The sequence below is a fragment of the Pseudorca crassidens genome, chromosome X, assembly GCF_039906515.1.
Source record: "Pseudorca crassidens isolate mPseCra1 chromosome X, mPseCra1.hap1, whole genome shotgun sequence".
NCBI classification, from domain to species: domain Eukaryota; kingdom Metazoa; phylum Chordata; class Mammalia; order Artiodactyla; family Delphinidae; genus Pseudorca; species Pseudorca crassidens.
The window spans coordinates 40,191,235-40,206,330 of NC_090317.1; the positions used below are offsets into that span (position 1 = coordinate 40,191,235).

General features: G+C 37.1%; 2 protein-coding genes across 3 annotated transcripts in view; both read right to left on the reverse strand.

Annotated features, from left to right (window-relative positions):
• The window catches only part of RNF128 (ring finger protein 128), a 99,680-nt gene extending 93,971 nt beyond the window's left edge, over positions 1-5,709 (reverse strand). The window contains exon 1 of the mRNA XM_067724636.1: positions 3,907-5,709. Within this exon, the coding sequence (XP_067580737.1) occupies positions 3,907-4,312 (406 nt within the window). The 5' untranslated portion in view covers positions 4,313-5,709. The remainder of the gene's footprint in view (positions 1-3,906) is intronic.
• RADX (RPA1 related single stranded DNA binding protein, X-linked) overlaps positions 4,115-15,096 on the reverse strand; it is a 71,857-nt gene continuing 60,875 nt past the window's right edge. The window contains exon 14 of one of the 2 annotated variants that reach the window (XM_067724633.1): positions 4,115-4,250. In XM_067724633.1, coding sequence (XP_067580734.1) covers positions 4,228-4,250 — 23 coding nt within the window. In that variant the 3' untranslated portion in view covers positions 4,115-4,227. Of the gene's footprint in view, positions 4,251-11,964; positions 13,475-15,096 lie in introns of those variants that run through there. The other variant, XM_067724632.1, reaches the window with a different exon arrangement.

Here is a 15,096-nt window from a genome sequence, read left to right on the forward strand (position 1 = left end):
AGGGAAAAAAACGGAGCTGGAGGAATCAGACTCTCTGACTTCACACTATACTACAAAGCTACAGTAATCAAGACAGTATGGTACTGGCACAAAAACGGAAATGGAGATCAATGGAACAGGATAGAAAGCCCAGAGATAAACCCACACACCTATGGTCAACTAATCTATGACAAAGGAGGCAAGGATATACAATGGAGAAAAGACAGTCTCTTCAATAAGTGGTGCTAGGAAAACTGGACAGCTACATGTAAAAGAATGAAATTAGAACACCATAAACAAAAATAAACTCAAAATGGATTAGGGACCTAAATGTAAGACCAGACATTTTAAAACTCTTAGAAGAAAACATAGGAAGAACACTCTTTGACATAAATCACAGCAAGATATTTTTTGATCCACCTCCTAGAGTAATGGAAAGAAAAACAAAAATAAACAAATGGTACCTAATGAAACTTACAAGGTTTTGCAAAGCAAAGGAAACTACAAACAAGACAAAAAGACAACCCTCAGAATGTGAGAAAATATTTGCAAACGAATCAATGGACAAAGGATTAATCTCGAAAATATATAAACAGCTCATGCAATTCAATGTTAAAAAAACAAACAACCCAATACAAAAATGGGCAGAAGACCTAAATAGACATTTCTCCAAAGAAGACATACAGTTGGCCCAGAAGCACATGAAAAGCTGCTCAACATCACTAATTATTAGAGAAATGCAAATCAAAACTACAATGAGGTATCACCTCACACCAGTTAGAATGGGCATCATCAGAAAATCTACAAACAACAAATGCTGGAGTGGGTGTGGAGAAACGGGAACCCTCTTGCACTTTTGGTGGGAATGTAAATTGATACAGCCACTATGGAGAACAGTATGGAGGTTCCTTAAAAAACTAAAAATAGAATTACCATATGACCCAGCAATCCCACTGCTGGGCATATACCCTGAAAAAGCCATAATTCAAAAAGAGTCATGTACCACAATGTTCATTGCAGCTCTTTTTACAATAGCCAGGTAATGGAAGCAACCTAAATGCCCATTGACAGACGAATGGGTAAAGAAGATGTGCTACATATGTACAATGGAATATTACTCAGCCATAAAAAGGAACAATATTGAGTCATTTGTAGAGATGTGGATGGATCTAGAGACTGTCATACAGAGTGAAGTAAGTCAGAAAGAGAAAAGCAAATATCATATATTAACGCATATATGTGGAACCTAGAAAAATGGTACAGATGAACTGGTTTGTAGGGCAGAAATAGAGACACAGATGTAGTGAACTAACGTATGGACACCAAGGGGGGAATTTGGCGGGGGGTGGTGGTGGTGGGATGAATTGGGAGATTGGGGTTGACATATATACACTAATATGTATAAAATAGATAACTAATAAAAAATAGATAATGTGATAGATGGTAAAGCCTTGAGCTTTTGGAGGAGGAGGAGGAGGAGTTGTTGCCCTACCCTCTGTGCCTAAACAAAACCCTAATGAAAGACAGCAAAAACAAACACAATTTTGGCTTATGTTATAAAATAATGACTCAATCTTTAATGGTCTAGGGGCTGATCATAGAGTTTTCGTATCCACACTCCCTTCCCTATGTTTGTCAACTGCATCATATAATAGTATCTATATAAGAGAAATTTCTGGGAAGGAAGAACTCCAATGACACACTAGTTGACAGGTTTTATAACGGCAAAACACTAAACTTACAATTTTAATTCTTTGGGGTTGAGATCGTTTAACGTTAAAGCTCAACATTCATTAAATAAAGACCCTAAAACAGTGCCTGACATATATTAAATGGCAATAAATATTAACTATTACAGTTACTATGATTATGCTATTTTTTCAAATGTGCTTATTTTAAAACATGCAATGCCGTAGCTTTAAAAAATGTTTTTGATCACATATCCTTGATTATATTGGAAGTATATATTCAATGATAAATGTAACTGCTTTGTTTCTAAAATTCTGCTCAGAGACATATACTCAAATGACTGTGCATGCCTTTTGGAGAGATTTACTGTTTTGGTCAGTCTTTTAAATTCAGTGGCTGAGCACCTACTTTCCAGTAGTTGGCCCTTATTGCATGATGCAAAGCAAGTTTGGAAAACATGACTACTATTTAGTTTGATACTGTTTATACTTTTAAAAAAGCAGAAGATTTATAAAACAGAAACAGACTCACAGACATAGAAAACAAACTTATGTTTACCAAAGGAGAAAGGTGGGGAGGGATAATAAATCAGGAATTTTGGGGTAACATATATACACTACTATATATAAAATAAACAACAAGGACCTACTGCATAGCACAGGGAACTATACTCAATATTTTATATAACCTATATGGGAAAATAATCTGAAAAAGAATATATATATATATATAACTGAATCACTTTGCTGTACACCTGAGACTAACACAACATTGTAAATCAACTATACTTCAATTTTAAAAAAAGAAAGAAAATTATCCTAAAGAAAGCAGGGGAGTGAACAGCAGAATGTGGCTATGCATGTAAAAGAAAACCTAGAATACTCAGAATCTCTAAGTTGAAACATAGAGCAAGTAGGTTCCTTAGAAAAGGTTTAATTTCTAATCTTCAACAGAAAGCCACCTCATTTTATTTCTACAAAAATAAAATTCACTCGTAAAATTATAGGTACATGCAGATAATGTTTATGAAGTGCTCTTAACTTCAAAAGAAAAAAATGTGAATGCCTGGGTTCTCCAAATGTCCAGGATATGTTACAAAAGGTAGCAAGTAGAGCTTTGTACATTTACAATAATTTTGTACTGTTAAAGACCATGTTACCTAGTTTTTGATACCCAGAGAAACAAGCAGCTTGTTTTTCAAAGATTAGTACTAAATTGCCATACTGTAGGTACACAACCTGGATGTTCCACTCTACTACTCTTAACACAAATTTGTTTCTTTCTTACAGTTCTGAAATCTGGTTGATTTAATTTACATTAATCTTCTCAGAGGCCAAACTTGGTGGTAAGAATACCAATTATCCTGGTATTGTGTTCGACCAGATCTTACCCTGTTTGAAATTACCATTTTTCTCCTTTGGCCAAGTCTGGGGTCAAAAAACCTTTACCCACCTACAGTATAGAAAACTTGTTTCAGAAGTCTACTTCTTCATTAGTTTAAAACCATTTATTTGGAAAGTGGCATTTTTTACAAAATGAAAACAGTAATTCTAAGAAGTACATTCCTTCACAAAATTAATACATTTGATAATTATATTTACTTAAGAAGTCATAAGTAAACATTTTTAAGGGAAATCTTTACTTTTGGTGTGAATTACAGAGGTATCCAATTTCAGCCTTACCGTTTTCAATGTATAATGTTTCTTACAGAGTAGTTTTAGGTATATTAGTCCCACAGACATTAAAATATCACATGCACACAGCAGAGAGTTGAATTCTCATTTCTGTAAGCATTTTTCACACTTACAATATGCTACTGTTTAATCATAATAATGAATCAGTTTTGCAGTTACTGCACACTTGAATACATACAACCCTGAATCAAACTGAAAAGTACAAATTAAGAATGAAATTTAAATATTTATATTTTCTTGAATGGTTACAGGTAAAGGCACATTTATTAAAAAGCAATTCTGTAATACACACTGAGAAAACTAGTAGAGCTAAGAACATCGTGAAAGAAAACAGGAACCACTTCATGAATTGCTTTTGACCTTGAAACAAATTAATTGCCAATATTAAATAATAGTGAAGTAATTCAGAGTAGTGCCAGGCAAGAAAATTTAAAATACACTTGTTTTACAACCTCATTGCCAGACCCTGAGTCATTGTAGATGGAAATACCATGTTAAGATAAACAAAGACATTCACCCTCTTTGGGAATCAGTTCTTACTTACCGAAATTTGCCATCTGTATCGTCTGGTTGCCAGTGTCTGGAGCATTGTAAATCACAACAGCATCAGCATTTCTTCTGCCTGCTGCTTGAATTTTTTCTGAAAATGTACAATTACCTCTTTCTATCAGTGCAATCCAGGGCTTCTTAGTATTAGTAAACTCAGTGTTGTAGTCACAAGCTAGGTAGTTACTGCCCTTAGGGATGGCCACCACCCCCATAGCATTAGCCACCGGTGAGGCTAATCCATAAACACCACATTCACATGTCTCTGTTGAAGTGTAGTTGCTGGTTTCATTGTAATAAGCCACAGTCACACGGGCATTCATTGAAAAAGGTGCTGTGATTCTAAATAAAAAGGTAAAAATTACCAGCAGCTGAAAACAACTGGACTTATTCTCCTGGTTCATTGCTCATTCATTTGAGAATAAAATTTAAGATGTCTGCTGATATTTCCAACTATCAGTCACCATTTGTCCACTCAGGTCCCCACTAAGCAGAAGTTTGAAATTTCAGCTGCAAGTAGGTAACTGATCTCACCTCTAGCAACGTAAGCTCTGAATACATCAGCTCTATTTCACTTTACTTAGCTACATTCCGTTTTGCCTGCCCCTCCTCCAACTGTACACACATGTAACCCTTAACCAGGATTACCTTAGAAATAAATAACACCATCAACTTTATTCTACATGTCAACTTATCAGGATTGGATGACTTCCTTCACTGACATTTTTTTCTTCTTACTGTTCCAGCTAATGAACTTTCATAAACATGGAGTGGATTGGAATGAGGAACTGGACTCTTGGGATTACCATGTGACAAAATGAAAGTCACCTCTCTCAGATCATCTAAAACACCAAACTGGTTTTCCAAGTCCTGCTGAAACAATGCTATCAACCAGTTCAGCCGGAAGTAAGTTAAGATCCATCATTTTAATTGCTACGGCATTGGTAGAATTGATTTCACAGCCTTTTTTTCTCTTATTTCTTTGTGGAATTTTTCTTAACAGGCTCCCCAAGGAACATCTTATGCTACCTTTGTTTATTCATTGAAAAGGAAACATATTCGTCGTTAGAGATCCTTTCAAGTACAAGGCCTTGCCCATGGTGGGCACTCAAATATCTGTTGATGCATTCCATTAATTTTTATGTCCCATGTGTTATACTCTAACAAAAGACTGTTCAAGGTTTATCTTTTAACATTTAAAAATTTTAATTCTAGTTCTTTCAAATGTATAGACAGCTTTAGTTATTTCGTCGCTTCCTTTACTGTAAGCTCTGGGTTTTTTTGCATTTTTTATATATTCTTTTTTAACATCTTTATTGGAGTATAATTGCTTTACAATGGTGTGTTAGTTTCTGCTTTATAACAAAGTGAATCAGGGGCTAGTGAAGGAGTAGATGAATGGACAACAAGACAAACAGAGATATCAGGAGTCTGACTGGGCCAAGAGTCAGCAAACTACACAAATAGGCAACAGGCTGTCAGAGAAGCAGAAAGACACCAGGTCAAAAGGAAGGCAGACACAATGGTAGCCTGAAGTCCAAGGAAAATAGTCTGAAATAAGGAATACCACTAGAGTCAGGGGGACAGGACAACAGAAAATAGGAAACATTGTTGAAGGACATGATCAATAAAGCTATTTTCCCCCACACACACTTCTTGTCCGTTCTTGGGCATCTGAGGTATTAGCGTTGGAGTGGACCCTGAAAGTGGGAACCAACAGTTAACAGCAGAGGAGAGTTCACGGAATCTGCAGTAGAACCTGATGGATAAATCCCAGCAGATGCACAATAGAAATATGAACCTTTTTATCCTGTTACAGCTGCTGATTACTCATATCTCCCTCACAGTACCTGGTATTAGTAACAACTTACACACAGTAATCACTTAATAATTATTCATGAAAAGTTTAAAGGTCTTGTGTATTAGCTCATGGTCTATTTCAGAGTAAACACTATCGCCAACGTTCAAACTCATAATAAAGACTGTATTCACTAGATAAAGAAAACTATCAAACTGAAAACAAAAGTGTTATTGTCAAAATGATTAGTCTGCTAATTGCTAATAGACATCTGTGATAAATTCAACATCAGCATTCAACAGGCAATTCATTAGTAAAGTTGTAGAAATTTGAGTTAACCTTCTCTACCAGTTATTAAATTGTTTCTAAAGGAACATCATTATATGCTTTTAAAATGACAACTTTCCATAACACTTTATGGCAGCACTGGTGAACTTTGCTAAACTATTTTAAATTACTCTGAAGTTTGAAGTGCATGACTTTGTATGGTAACCAGCATTATATACCTTGTATGTAAGTGCTTTTATGTTTCCTTGTATGGCTTTCAGAGAGTCATAACTTACAAAGATAATTTTAGATTGTTTTTAAAATTTTACAGTTAAGTAAAATTAGTCCTAGAACGATAAATACCCATCAATGCAATTTTCCAGTTAAGTCTTAAGGTAATTTGCTGGGGGGGGGTGAGTGGTCTAGTACTTATTCAGTGTTTTTAAAATTTTATCTGTGGAATACCTACATTAGACTCACTTGGAAGTTTATTAAAAGTGAAGATTTCTGGGTCAGCCTGAATCAAAATTGGAGGAATATATATAGGAATTCACATTTTAAATAGCTCTCCAGGTAATTCTTACACACTTTACAATTTAAGAACTTTAGATTATACAAGTTGTACATGATGAATAGTATGGGATCTAGTAGTTTTTTTTTAATTAATTAATTTATTTTTGGCTGCGTTGGGTCTTCATTGCTGCGCGCGGGCTTTCTCTAGTTGCAGTGAGTGGGGGCTACTCTTTATTGCGATGTGCGAGCTTCTCATTGCGGTAGTTTCTCTTGCTGTGGAGCACGGGCTCTAGGCACTTGGGCTTCAGTAGTTGTGGTGCGTGGGCTCAGTAGTTGTGGCTCGTGGGCTCTAGAGCGCAGGCTCAGTAATTGTGGCACATGGGCTTAGTTGCTCCGCGGCATGTGGGATCTTCCTGGACCAGGGATTGAACCCGTGTCCCCTGCATTGGCAGGTGGGTTCTTAACCACTGCGCCACCAGGGAAGTCCTAGTTGTAGTTTTGACAGATTAGCTGCTGTCATTTTATTTCAACCTCATCGTGCTTCAACTTCCAATCTATAAAGGTCTGATGTTTTATTTGTACTTTACGTGGTTCTCTGAACATTTCTGAAGTTATCTTAAAAACCAAAAGGTTGTGCAAGTGCTGATACTGCAACAGCTAGTGTTATATCCTCAGGAAAATAATAACCTCTCCTGGACTTTTTCTTCTTTTACACAATGAAAGAGGTTGGGTTAAAATTTATCTATCAAGTCTTTTCCAGATCTGCCATGCTAGAACTCTATGAAAATGAAAGTTGTTTCAAAACTATCAATTGTTAATTTTTCCTTATCAGAACAATTGAAGTGGAAGCTGCATTGAGAGCAGATGAACTATGGCACCTAGATAGGAGGTAAGTTCAAAGTACTGGGTGAAGCTTGATCTCTAATAAAACTAACAAGTGCTTGAAACAGGACTATGTAACAGTGGTTTTCAAACTCGTCTGCACATTAGAATCATCTGGGGGAGATGTTGACTCTCTTGACGCCCAGGCTACACTCCAATCAGAAACCTGGGGTGGGGGTGGCACGTAGGAATAATTTTGTAAATTAATTAATTAATTTATTTATTTTTGGCTGCGTTGGGCCTTCATTGCTGCGTGTGGGCTTTCTTTTTTTAGTTGCGGTGAGCAGGGTCTACTCTTCATTGCCGTGCGTGGGCCTCTCATTGCGGTGGCCTCTTGTCACGGGGCACCGGCTCTAGGCGCGCGGGCTCTAGACACGCGGGCTCTAGAGTGCAGGCTCAGTAGTTGTGGCACACGGGCCTAGCTGCTCTGCAGCGTGTGGGATCTTCCTGAACCAGGGCTCAAACCTGTGTCCCCTGCATTGGCAGGTGGATTCCTAACCACTGCACCACCAGGGAAGCCCAGGCATAGTAATTTTTAAAACTCTCCAGGTGATACCAATATGAAGTCAAGTTTGAGAACCACTGCTATGTTTCAAACATTTAATACTACTGGACTTTTTCAACTACTTGTACCTTAATAAATATTAAGTATCTTAGCAAAGGTACACAATATTAATTAAGGTATAGAGAAGTGAATCACTCATCTCTTAAGCAAGGAATATTTCAATTTTTTCCATATGATTGAATAACATCTATGGCAAACCTACCATTTAAAGATGACGAGGACTTCCCTGGTGGCGCAGTGGTTAAGAATCCGCCTGCCAATGCAGGGGACACGAGTTTGAGCACTGGTCCGGGAATATCCCACATGCCACGGAACAGCTAAACCCGGGCACCACAACTACTGAACCTGCGCTCTAGAGCCTGCGAGCCAAAACTACTGAGTCTGCACTCTAGAGCCCACGTGCCACAACTACTGAAGCCCGTGAGCCTAGAGCCTGTGCTCCGCAACAAGAGAAGCCACCGCAATAAGAAGCCCGTGCACCCCAACGAAGAGTAGCCCCTGCTTGCCGCAATTAGAGAAAGCCCGCGCGTGCAGCAACGAAGACCCAACGCAGCCGAAAATAAATAAATAAATTTATTAAAAATAAATAAATAAAAAATAAAGATGAGGAAGTACAGGGCTGTGTTTCTAATAGAATACAGGTACCCCTTGATTATTCATAGCAAACTTCCAGTTCTGCCTTGGGTGACTCTGACTTGGTGTATGTTCAAAAGAAATTAATTTTAATATTAGCCCTAGCCAAATAAAAGAAATAGTCACAAGGCCATATCCAGCTACAAAGGAAGCAAGAAAAAGTATTCTTTATTCTACATAGCCATGTGTTTAGCTAAACATGGGGAGAACTATTACTATAGAATAGGTATTAGGGTACAGCTAGCAGTCTCTGCTAACCTTCTTATAATCCATTCTCCTTCCAGGAGACAGTGACCACTCTAAAACATGAATCGAATCAAGGCATATCCCTGGCCACAAACCACTTAATGGCTTCCTAGTGCTCTGAAGATACATACTAAAATCCTTACCATGGACTATAAGGCTCTGTGTAATTTGCAAGAGCCTTTGTCTGTCTGTCTCGTCTTGTATCCAACATTCCGCACTCCAGCCATATCAGTTCTCATTCAAGTTCTCAAGCACACCCTGTGCTGCAAGGCCTTTTCACCTCAAGTTCACTTCCTCAGGAAAAACTTTCCCAATGCCCCCCGGCCAGCTTCCTTTGTGAAATTTATCTTATTTATTTGTGCAATTATTTGAATGTCTTTCTCCTCCACAACACTGTAAGCTTTATGACAGTAGGGGCCATGTCTGTTTTTGCTTGTATTGTATTGTGTTCCTAGTGCAAACTCAGTGCTTGCCATAGAGTGGGCATTCAAATACTTGGATATATGCTGCAATAACTGGGCTCACTATTTTATGAACCCTAGGATTTAGAGAAGTTTATCTCACAGTAATCTACTAGCTGAAAAGTTATTATTATTCAAACGTTTTACTTTGTGCTCAAATTAGAGTTTAAAGAAACAGACATTGGAGTTATAAGCCCAACCTTAAAATTTAATTGCCTTGACAATATTTTTTTTTTTTTTTTTGCGGTACGCGGGCCTCTCACTGTTGTGGCCTCTCCCATTGCGGAACACAGGCTCCGGACGCGCAGGCTCAGCGGCCATGGCTCATGGGCCTAGCCGCTCCGTGGCATGTGGGATCTTCCCGGACCGGGACACGAACCCACGTCCCCTGCATTGGCAGGCAGACTCTCAACCACTGCGCCACCAGGGAAGCCCACCTTGACAATTTTACATTAAATCATTTAGTCTTTTTCTGTTTCAGGTTCCTATCTACAAAACAGACATTAAAAACCTTGTTAGGGGCAACTCCTAGATCTTAAACGACTAGAAGTCACATGCAATAATCTCAGAATAGCATCAGAAGTACTCAAATTTAAAAAAAAGTTACTTGATTTTCAATGAAAATGTGATTAAAAACAGCTAAAATATTTCAGATTTCTGTTTTGAAAAAAATACATATATGTATCAATCACTGAAAAGGCAACAAATTAGGAAGAACATCAGCAATAAAAATAACTGGGATTTAAATATTTCAATTTTTTTTGTTATGATGAGCTGCTATAATTGATAATGGTCTAATCATAACTTTAAAATGTTCTTCATAGAAAACCACATTTTCATGACACACATGATAATAACACAAAGACATTTTTACTGTTCTAATAACGATATTAACATACCAAAAGAATCATACAACTGGATGGGACCATTATTTTGCAAATTTTACAAATAAGAAAACTAAGGCCAAGCAGTTTAAGTGGCTTTCCTTAAAGTTCCACAGGGATTTAGGGACAGACCTGTGGCTAGCTTTAAGTCTGTTTTTTCAAAATCTACTTTTTATTTCTTTAGTATAAAGGAAAGCAAAAACTTAGGGCTAGAAGTGGTATCAACATAACAATGTAAGAATGAGGGATAACATTTAGTGGGTGGTGTGACCTAGACCAAGAGATAAGTTTTTATCTAATGTTTCCATTTTGGAGATGTGACATTAATGTAATATGACTTGACTCAAATATAATCGCAAATAACTGAAATCTTCAGATAATCCCCAAATCTAGTTTTACGTATTCATTTTAACCCTTTTCCCTAAAATTTCCTTACTAAGCACAACTGATTACTGAAATAAGCTGTACTAATACATACTTCACCTCCCATCAGTTTACCTGAAAACTCATGGGTAGCAATGCTTAAAAAAAAAAAAAGGAACTGTACCTGAACAGGTAACTAGTAAAATAGCAACCAGCTCAATTATAAACCATATAAATGACTTCAGAATAATAGAATTGGTTATAATCTATAGTCCATGTTGGCAGAAGCTATCTAGCCAAAAACATCAAATATTATTAGTGTCACCAAATAAGGGTTTCAAAATTTTTAAAAGTCCTTGTCTTAATATGAATAAAATTAATGCAGGATAATTCCAACAAAGAAAAGTGGCAGGATAAACATGTACTCAGATTCTTCTTTTAATAGTTTATCAAAGGATTTCAATGTGTAGATCTCATGTACCATCTAAAATTAGAAACTTCAGTGAAAGATTGTGGTCTTGTGGTAGACTATGTAATATTTCATAATTTACTAACTGATTTGTTAATATAAAAGTGACACCACAGTAGTATATTTGTGTTGCTTTGGAAAGAATCAACACATATTGTCACTTGAAGATAAGGTATTCTGATGTAGTTTGCTTTTTTACTTAGAAAACTGCCACAGTAGCTATCCAATTTTGCCATAAACTGGAAATGTGGACACAGATGTTTAACTCCAAATTTGGATAGAAACATTACTATAATATAAAACAAATTGCCATGGAAGTTGTTTTTAAAGATCCTAAATCTTTTTTTTAAATTAATTAATTAATTTATTTTTGGCTGTGTTGGGTCTTTGTTGCTGTGCACAGGCTTTCTCTAGTTGTGGCGAGCGGGGGCTACTCTTTGTTGCTGTGCACGGGCTTCTCCTTGTGGTGGCTTCTCTTGTTGTGGAACATGGGCTCTAGGTGCCCAGGCTTCAGTAGTTGTGGCACACGGGCTTAGCTGCTCTGTGGCATGTGGGGATCTTCCCGGGCCAGGGCTTGAACCCGTGTCTCCTGCATTGGCAGGCAGATTCTTAACCACTGCGCCACCAGGGAAGTCCAGGATCCTAAAACTTAATAATGAGTTCATATTTCTCATTCAATATAAGAACAGAAATTACACCTGTTAAAGTGTGTAGTTTTGCAATCTCGGCCTGAGGTATTTTAGTCAATAGCCATTTAAGTATTAACTTTTTCCCTTCTCCAACTTTTATGAGGCACTAAAACTGAATTGCCTGTTAAAGTTTATAATAGCTTAATACAAAAGCCCAGATTCTGTTTGATAAACAACAGTTTTCAACCCATATGGAAGAATCATATTGGCTCATTTAGCAAGCATGTGTAGGTCTAATATAGGCCAAAAATATGAAGGAAAAACATCAAATACATTCAAAATGAGATAGGTTTTAACTTCTTTAATAATACAGTCAAAATTTTAACATGAGAAGGATTCCCTATTTTAATTAATGTTTAAACACAATTTTAAAGAACAAAAGATTGAACACATTTATGAAAAAACTGTAGCATCTGTCTTTAGGTTCATGATGCTCAACACATTTAAAATGTATAGCATATGAAGTTACAGAACCACAGGGCTAGAAGGAAGCCTAAAAGTTAATAGCTTAACTACAATCGGATTCATCTTGAAACAGTATTTTTTTTTTTTTTTTGCGGTACGCGGGCCTCTCACTGTTGTGGCCTCTCCCGTTGCGGAGCACAGGCCCAGCGGCCATGGCTCACAGGCCCAGCCGCTCCACGGTATGTGGGATCTTCGCGGACCAGGGCACGAACCCACGTCCCCTGCATCGGCAGGCGGACTCTCAACCACTGTGCCACTAAGGGAAGCCTGAAACAGTACTTTTTAACTCAAGTGATGGTCATTTTGGCTCATCTAACTAACCACGTAGATGTCAATCACAGAATCTTGCACATGTGGAATGGCCATTTACAGTTAAAATGAAGTAAGATAGACAACCAGAATAAAATCAATTCCCTTAGCTACTCTTTTATACTTTCAATATGAGCACTTAAAATGTTAATTTGAGATAAATTTTCACTATTTAAACTCACATTACATGTACCAAAATTACAAATGAACATAGCAAGAATACAGACATACTGTAGCCTCTGGCTTTAAGACCACACACTGGTCAAAACATTTAGAAATTCAAAGGATAAGAAGTCACATTAGGGAGTAGAAAACCTTAAAACAATTTAATTTGGCATGCTCTTTGTACAGCTGACCAAACTAAAGACCAAGGCAAATGGAACATAACAATCCATGTGTGCTTTTGAAAATGATAGAAACTACCTTGGTTTTGAGAAATTCAGGTTGACCATTTTAGGAGAATTTAATCCTCAAATCAGCAATTCAAAATTCCCCATTACAGCCGAATAAAATGTTAAATGTCCATGAAAAGTTACTCTTAAGTTGGGATGCCTTATGCTGAGGCTTTAGAATAAAAGTATACTTCACAAATAGAACAGTGAACACAAATTATCACAAGTCAAGATAACAGTCATATAGAAAGAAGTAAGATGAACTTTCTTGATACACACAAATTGTTTCAATGACCTTTCCAAAGAATGAATTTAAAATGAAGTGTGCTAGCTCCAAATACAAGACGAACATAAAACCACTTAACTTTAGAGTGTATGTAATACTCTGAGAAACAGTTACTGAAATTACCAACAAAATGACAGAATATCTTTTTTTTTGACAGAATATCTTTAAAGCAATGCCCTCTTTATAACCTTTAATAATTTCATCTGCCAGTTTTTAAGAAGTTTTATCTGGTCTATAAATTTTGTGCAAATAGACTTCTGTTTTACCGTTACCTAAATTACAGATATCCAAGATACCAACGATATGCACTTTATCCAATTCAGTTGCTGCTTTTATAATATCACCTAAAAGTAAAAAGCAGATGGTAAGTATTGTAAAATAGTTAAATATTTACTTGGATTTAGTATCACATAAGCTGATTTTTTTTCTTATAATTAACAGTGTCTCTCATCTTCTCCCTCTTCCCTCCAGTTCATCACATACATTCATCAAAGTTATAATATAGTAATTTCTGCCAATAACAGCGAATACATCAAACAGATGCTACCAAAAATGTCAAGATACAGGCTGGTACTCCAAAGCCTTATTTGTTTGTTTATTTATTTATTTAGTGGAGCAAAGTAAATCTACATATTTTCAAGGTCATTTAGGTGCCAAGTAAACAACTTCTTACTACCCTTCAAGGAAATACAAAGATAAATTTTTCTATTTTGCAATTCAATCATCAATTATTTGCAAAATTTACAAGACATAAAGCAAAATTTAAAAAAGAAGCTTCTTTTAAAGTATGTTTCCTTTTAAGTGGCTTTATTAACTAACACTTAGCTTTGGATATTCTTAAGAAGCTTTATCAAGAATGGATCGGGTGAGTGACATTGATGAAAATGGCAGAGTACGGAATTTCAGGGCTTTGTTCCTCCACTAAAACAACTTATAAGCGGGCAAAAAAACTCTCAGATCAACTTTTCCAGAACTCTGGAATCTAGACAAAAACTTAACAACCTGGTGAAAGATTAATGAAGAAAGAAGTTGCTGCACTATGGTAAGAGTGTGCTGTGGTGTTTTAAACTGCCCGCCTACTCCCCAGATCAGTAGCAGCCATGAAGATGGCAGCTCGTACTCTTGGTGCAGGTTGCTAGCACCAGAGGGAGCTACGCAGACCTTATTCTCAAAGATGTGGTTGTGTATTTTGACCTGTCAGGCAGCTCCCTCAAGGTCAGATGCAAGAGCTTGCTTGTGTTTCACCCAATTTGGAGCATCCCATGACTAGGGTAGCTTTCCCAATGGCTTTTGTTGAAAGCATATAAAGGCAAAAGCATTTGTCAGAGCAGATAGATCAGGGTTTTAAAGTTGGGACAAGCAATAGACAGACCAAAAAGCCTGGGGAGGAAGGGCCTGGGAAAAGAGATACGTGGGGGAATATGAGCTTTTAAGAGCTCCTGTGTATTCCAAGGAATCAAGAAGGCTACATGTATGCCCAGTGCTGGATGCACGTTCAGAAAAGGCCTGAGAAAACTCTCATTGTTCACCTCTGGCTGACCATCAGTCTCTGTAGAACAGGAAGTGAGGGCTAAGACAGAGTCATAAACATCTTGGCTAAGCACTGAAGGGGTGCCACAACACAGAGCCAATCTGCAAAAGGTGAGAAAGTAATGTTTTTCTTTTCTTCTTCTTCTTGGCTAAAATGTATTTAAGGAATCTCTTTCAAAACACTAACCACTACCAAGCTACTGTATCACAGACTTCAGTGGTTACACATGACAAAGACCTCATTTTAAACATGAGAAAGCTAAAACATTTAGAGGTTAAGTAACTTAAGTAAAGTCACAGGGTGATTCTAATCCAGACAGTCTGGCACCAAGGCATGGGCTCTTAACCTTTTGTGCTAGAGCTACATCTCTACAAAATTGTGACCAAGGGCCAGTAGTGGATCTAGATTTTGTGGGGCTTGAAAGGTATACTATTT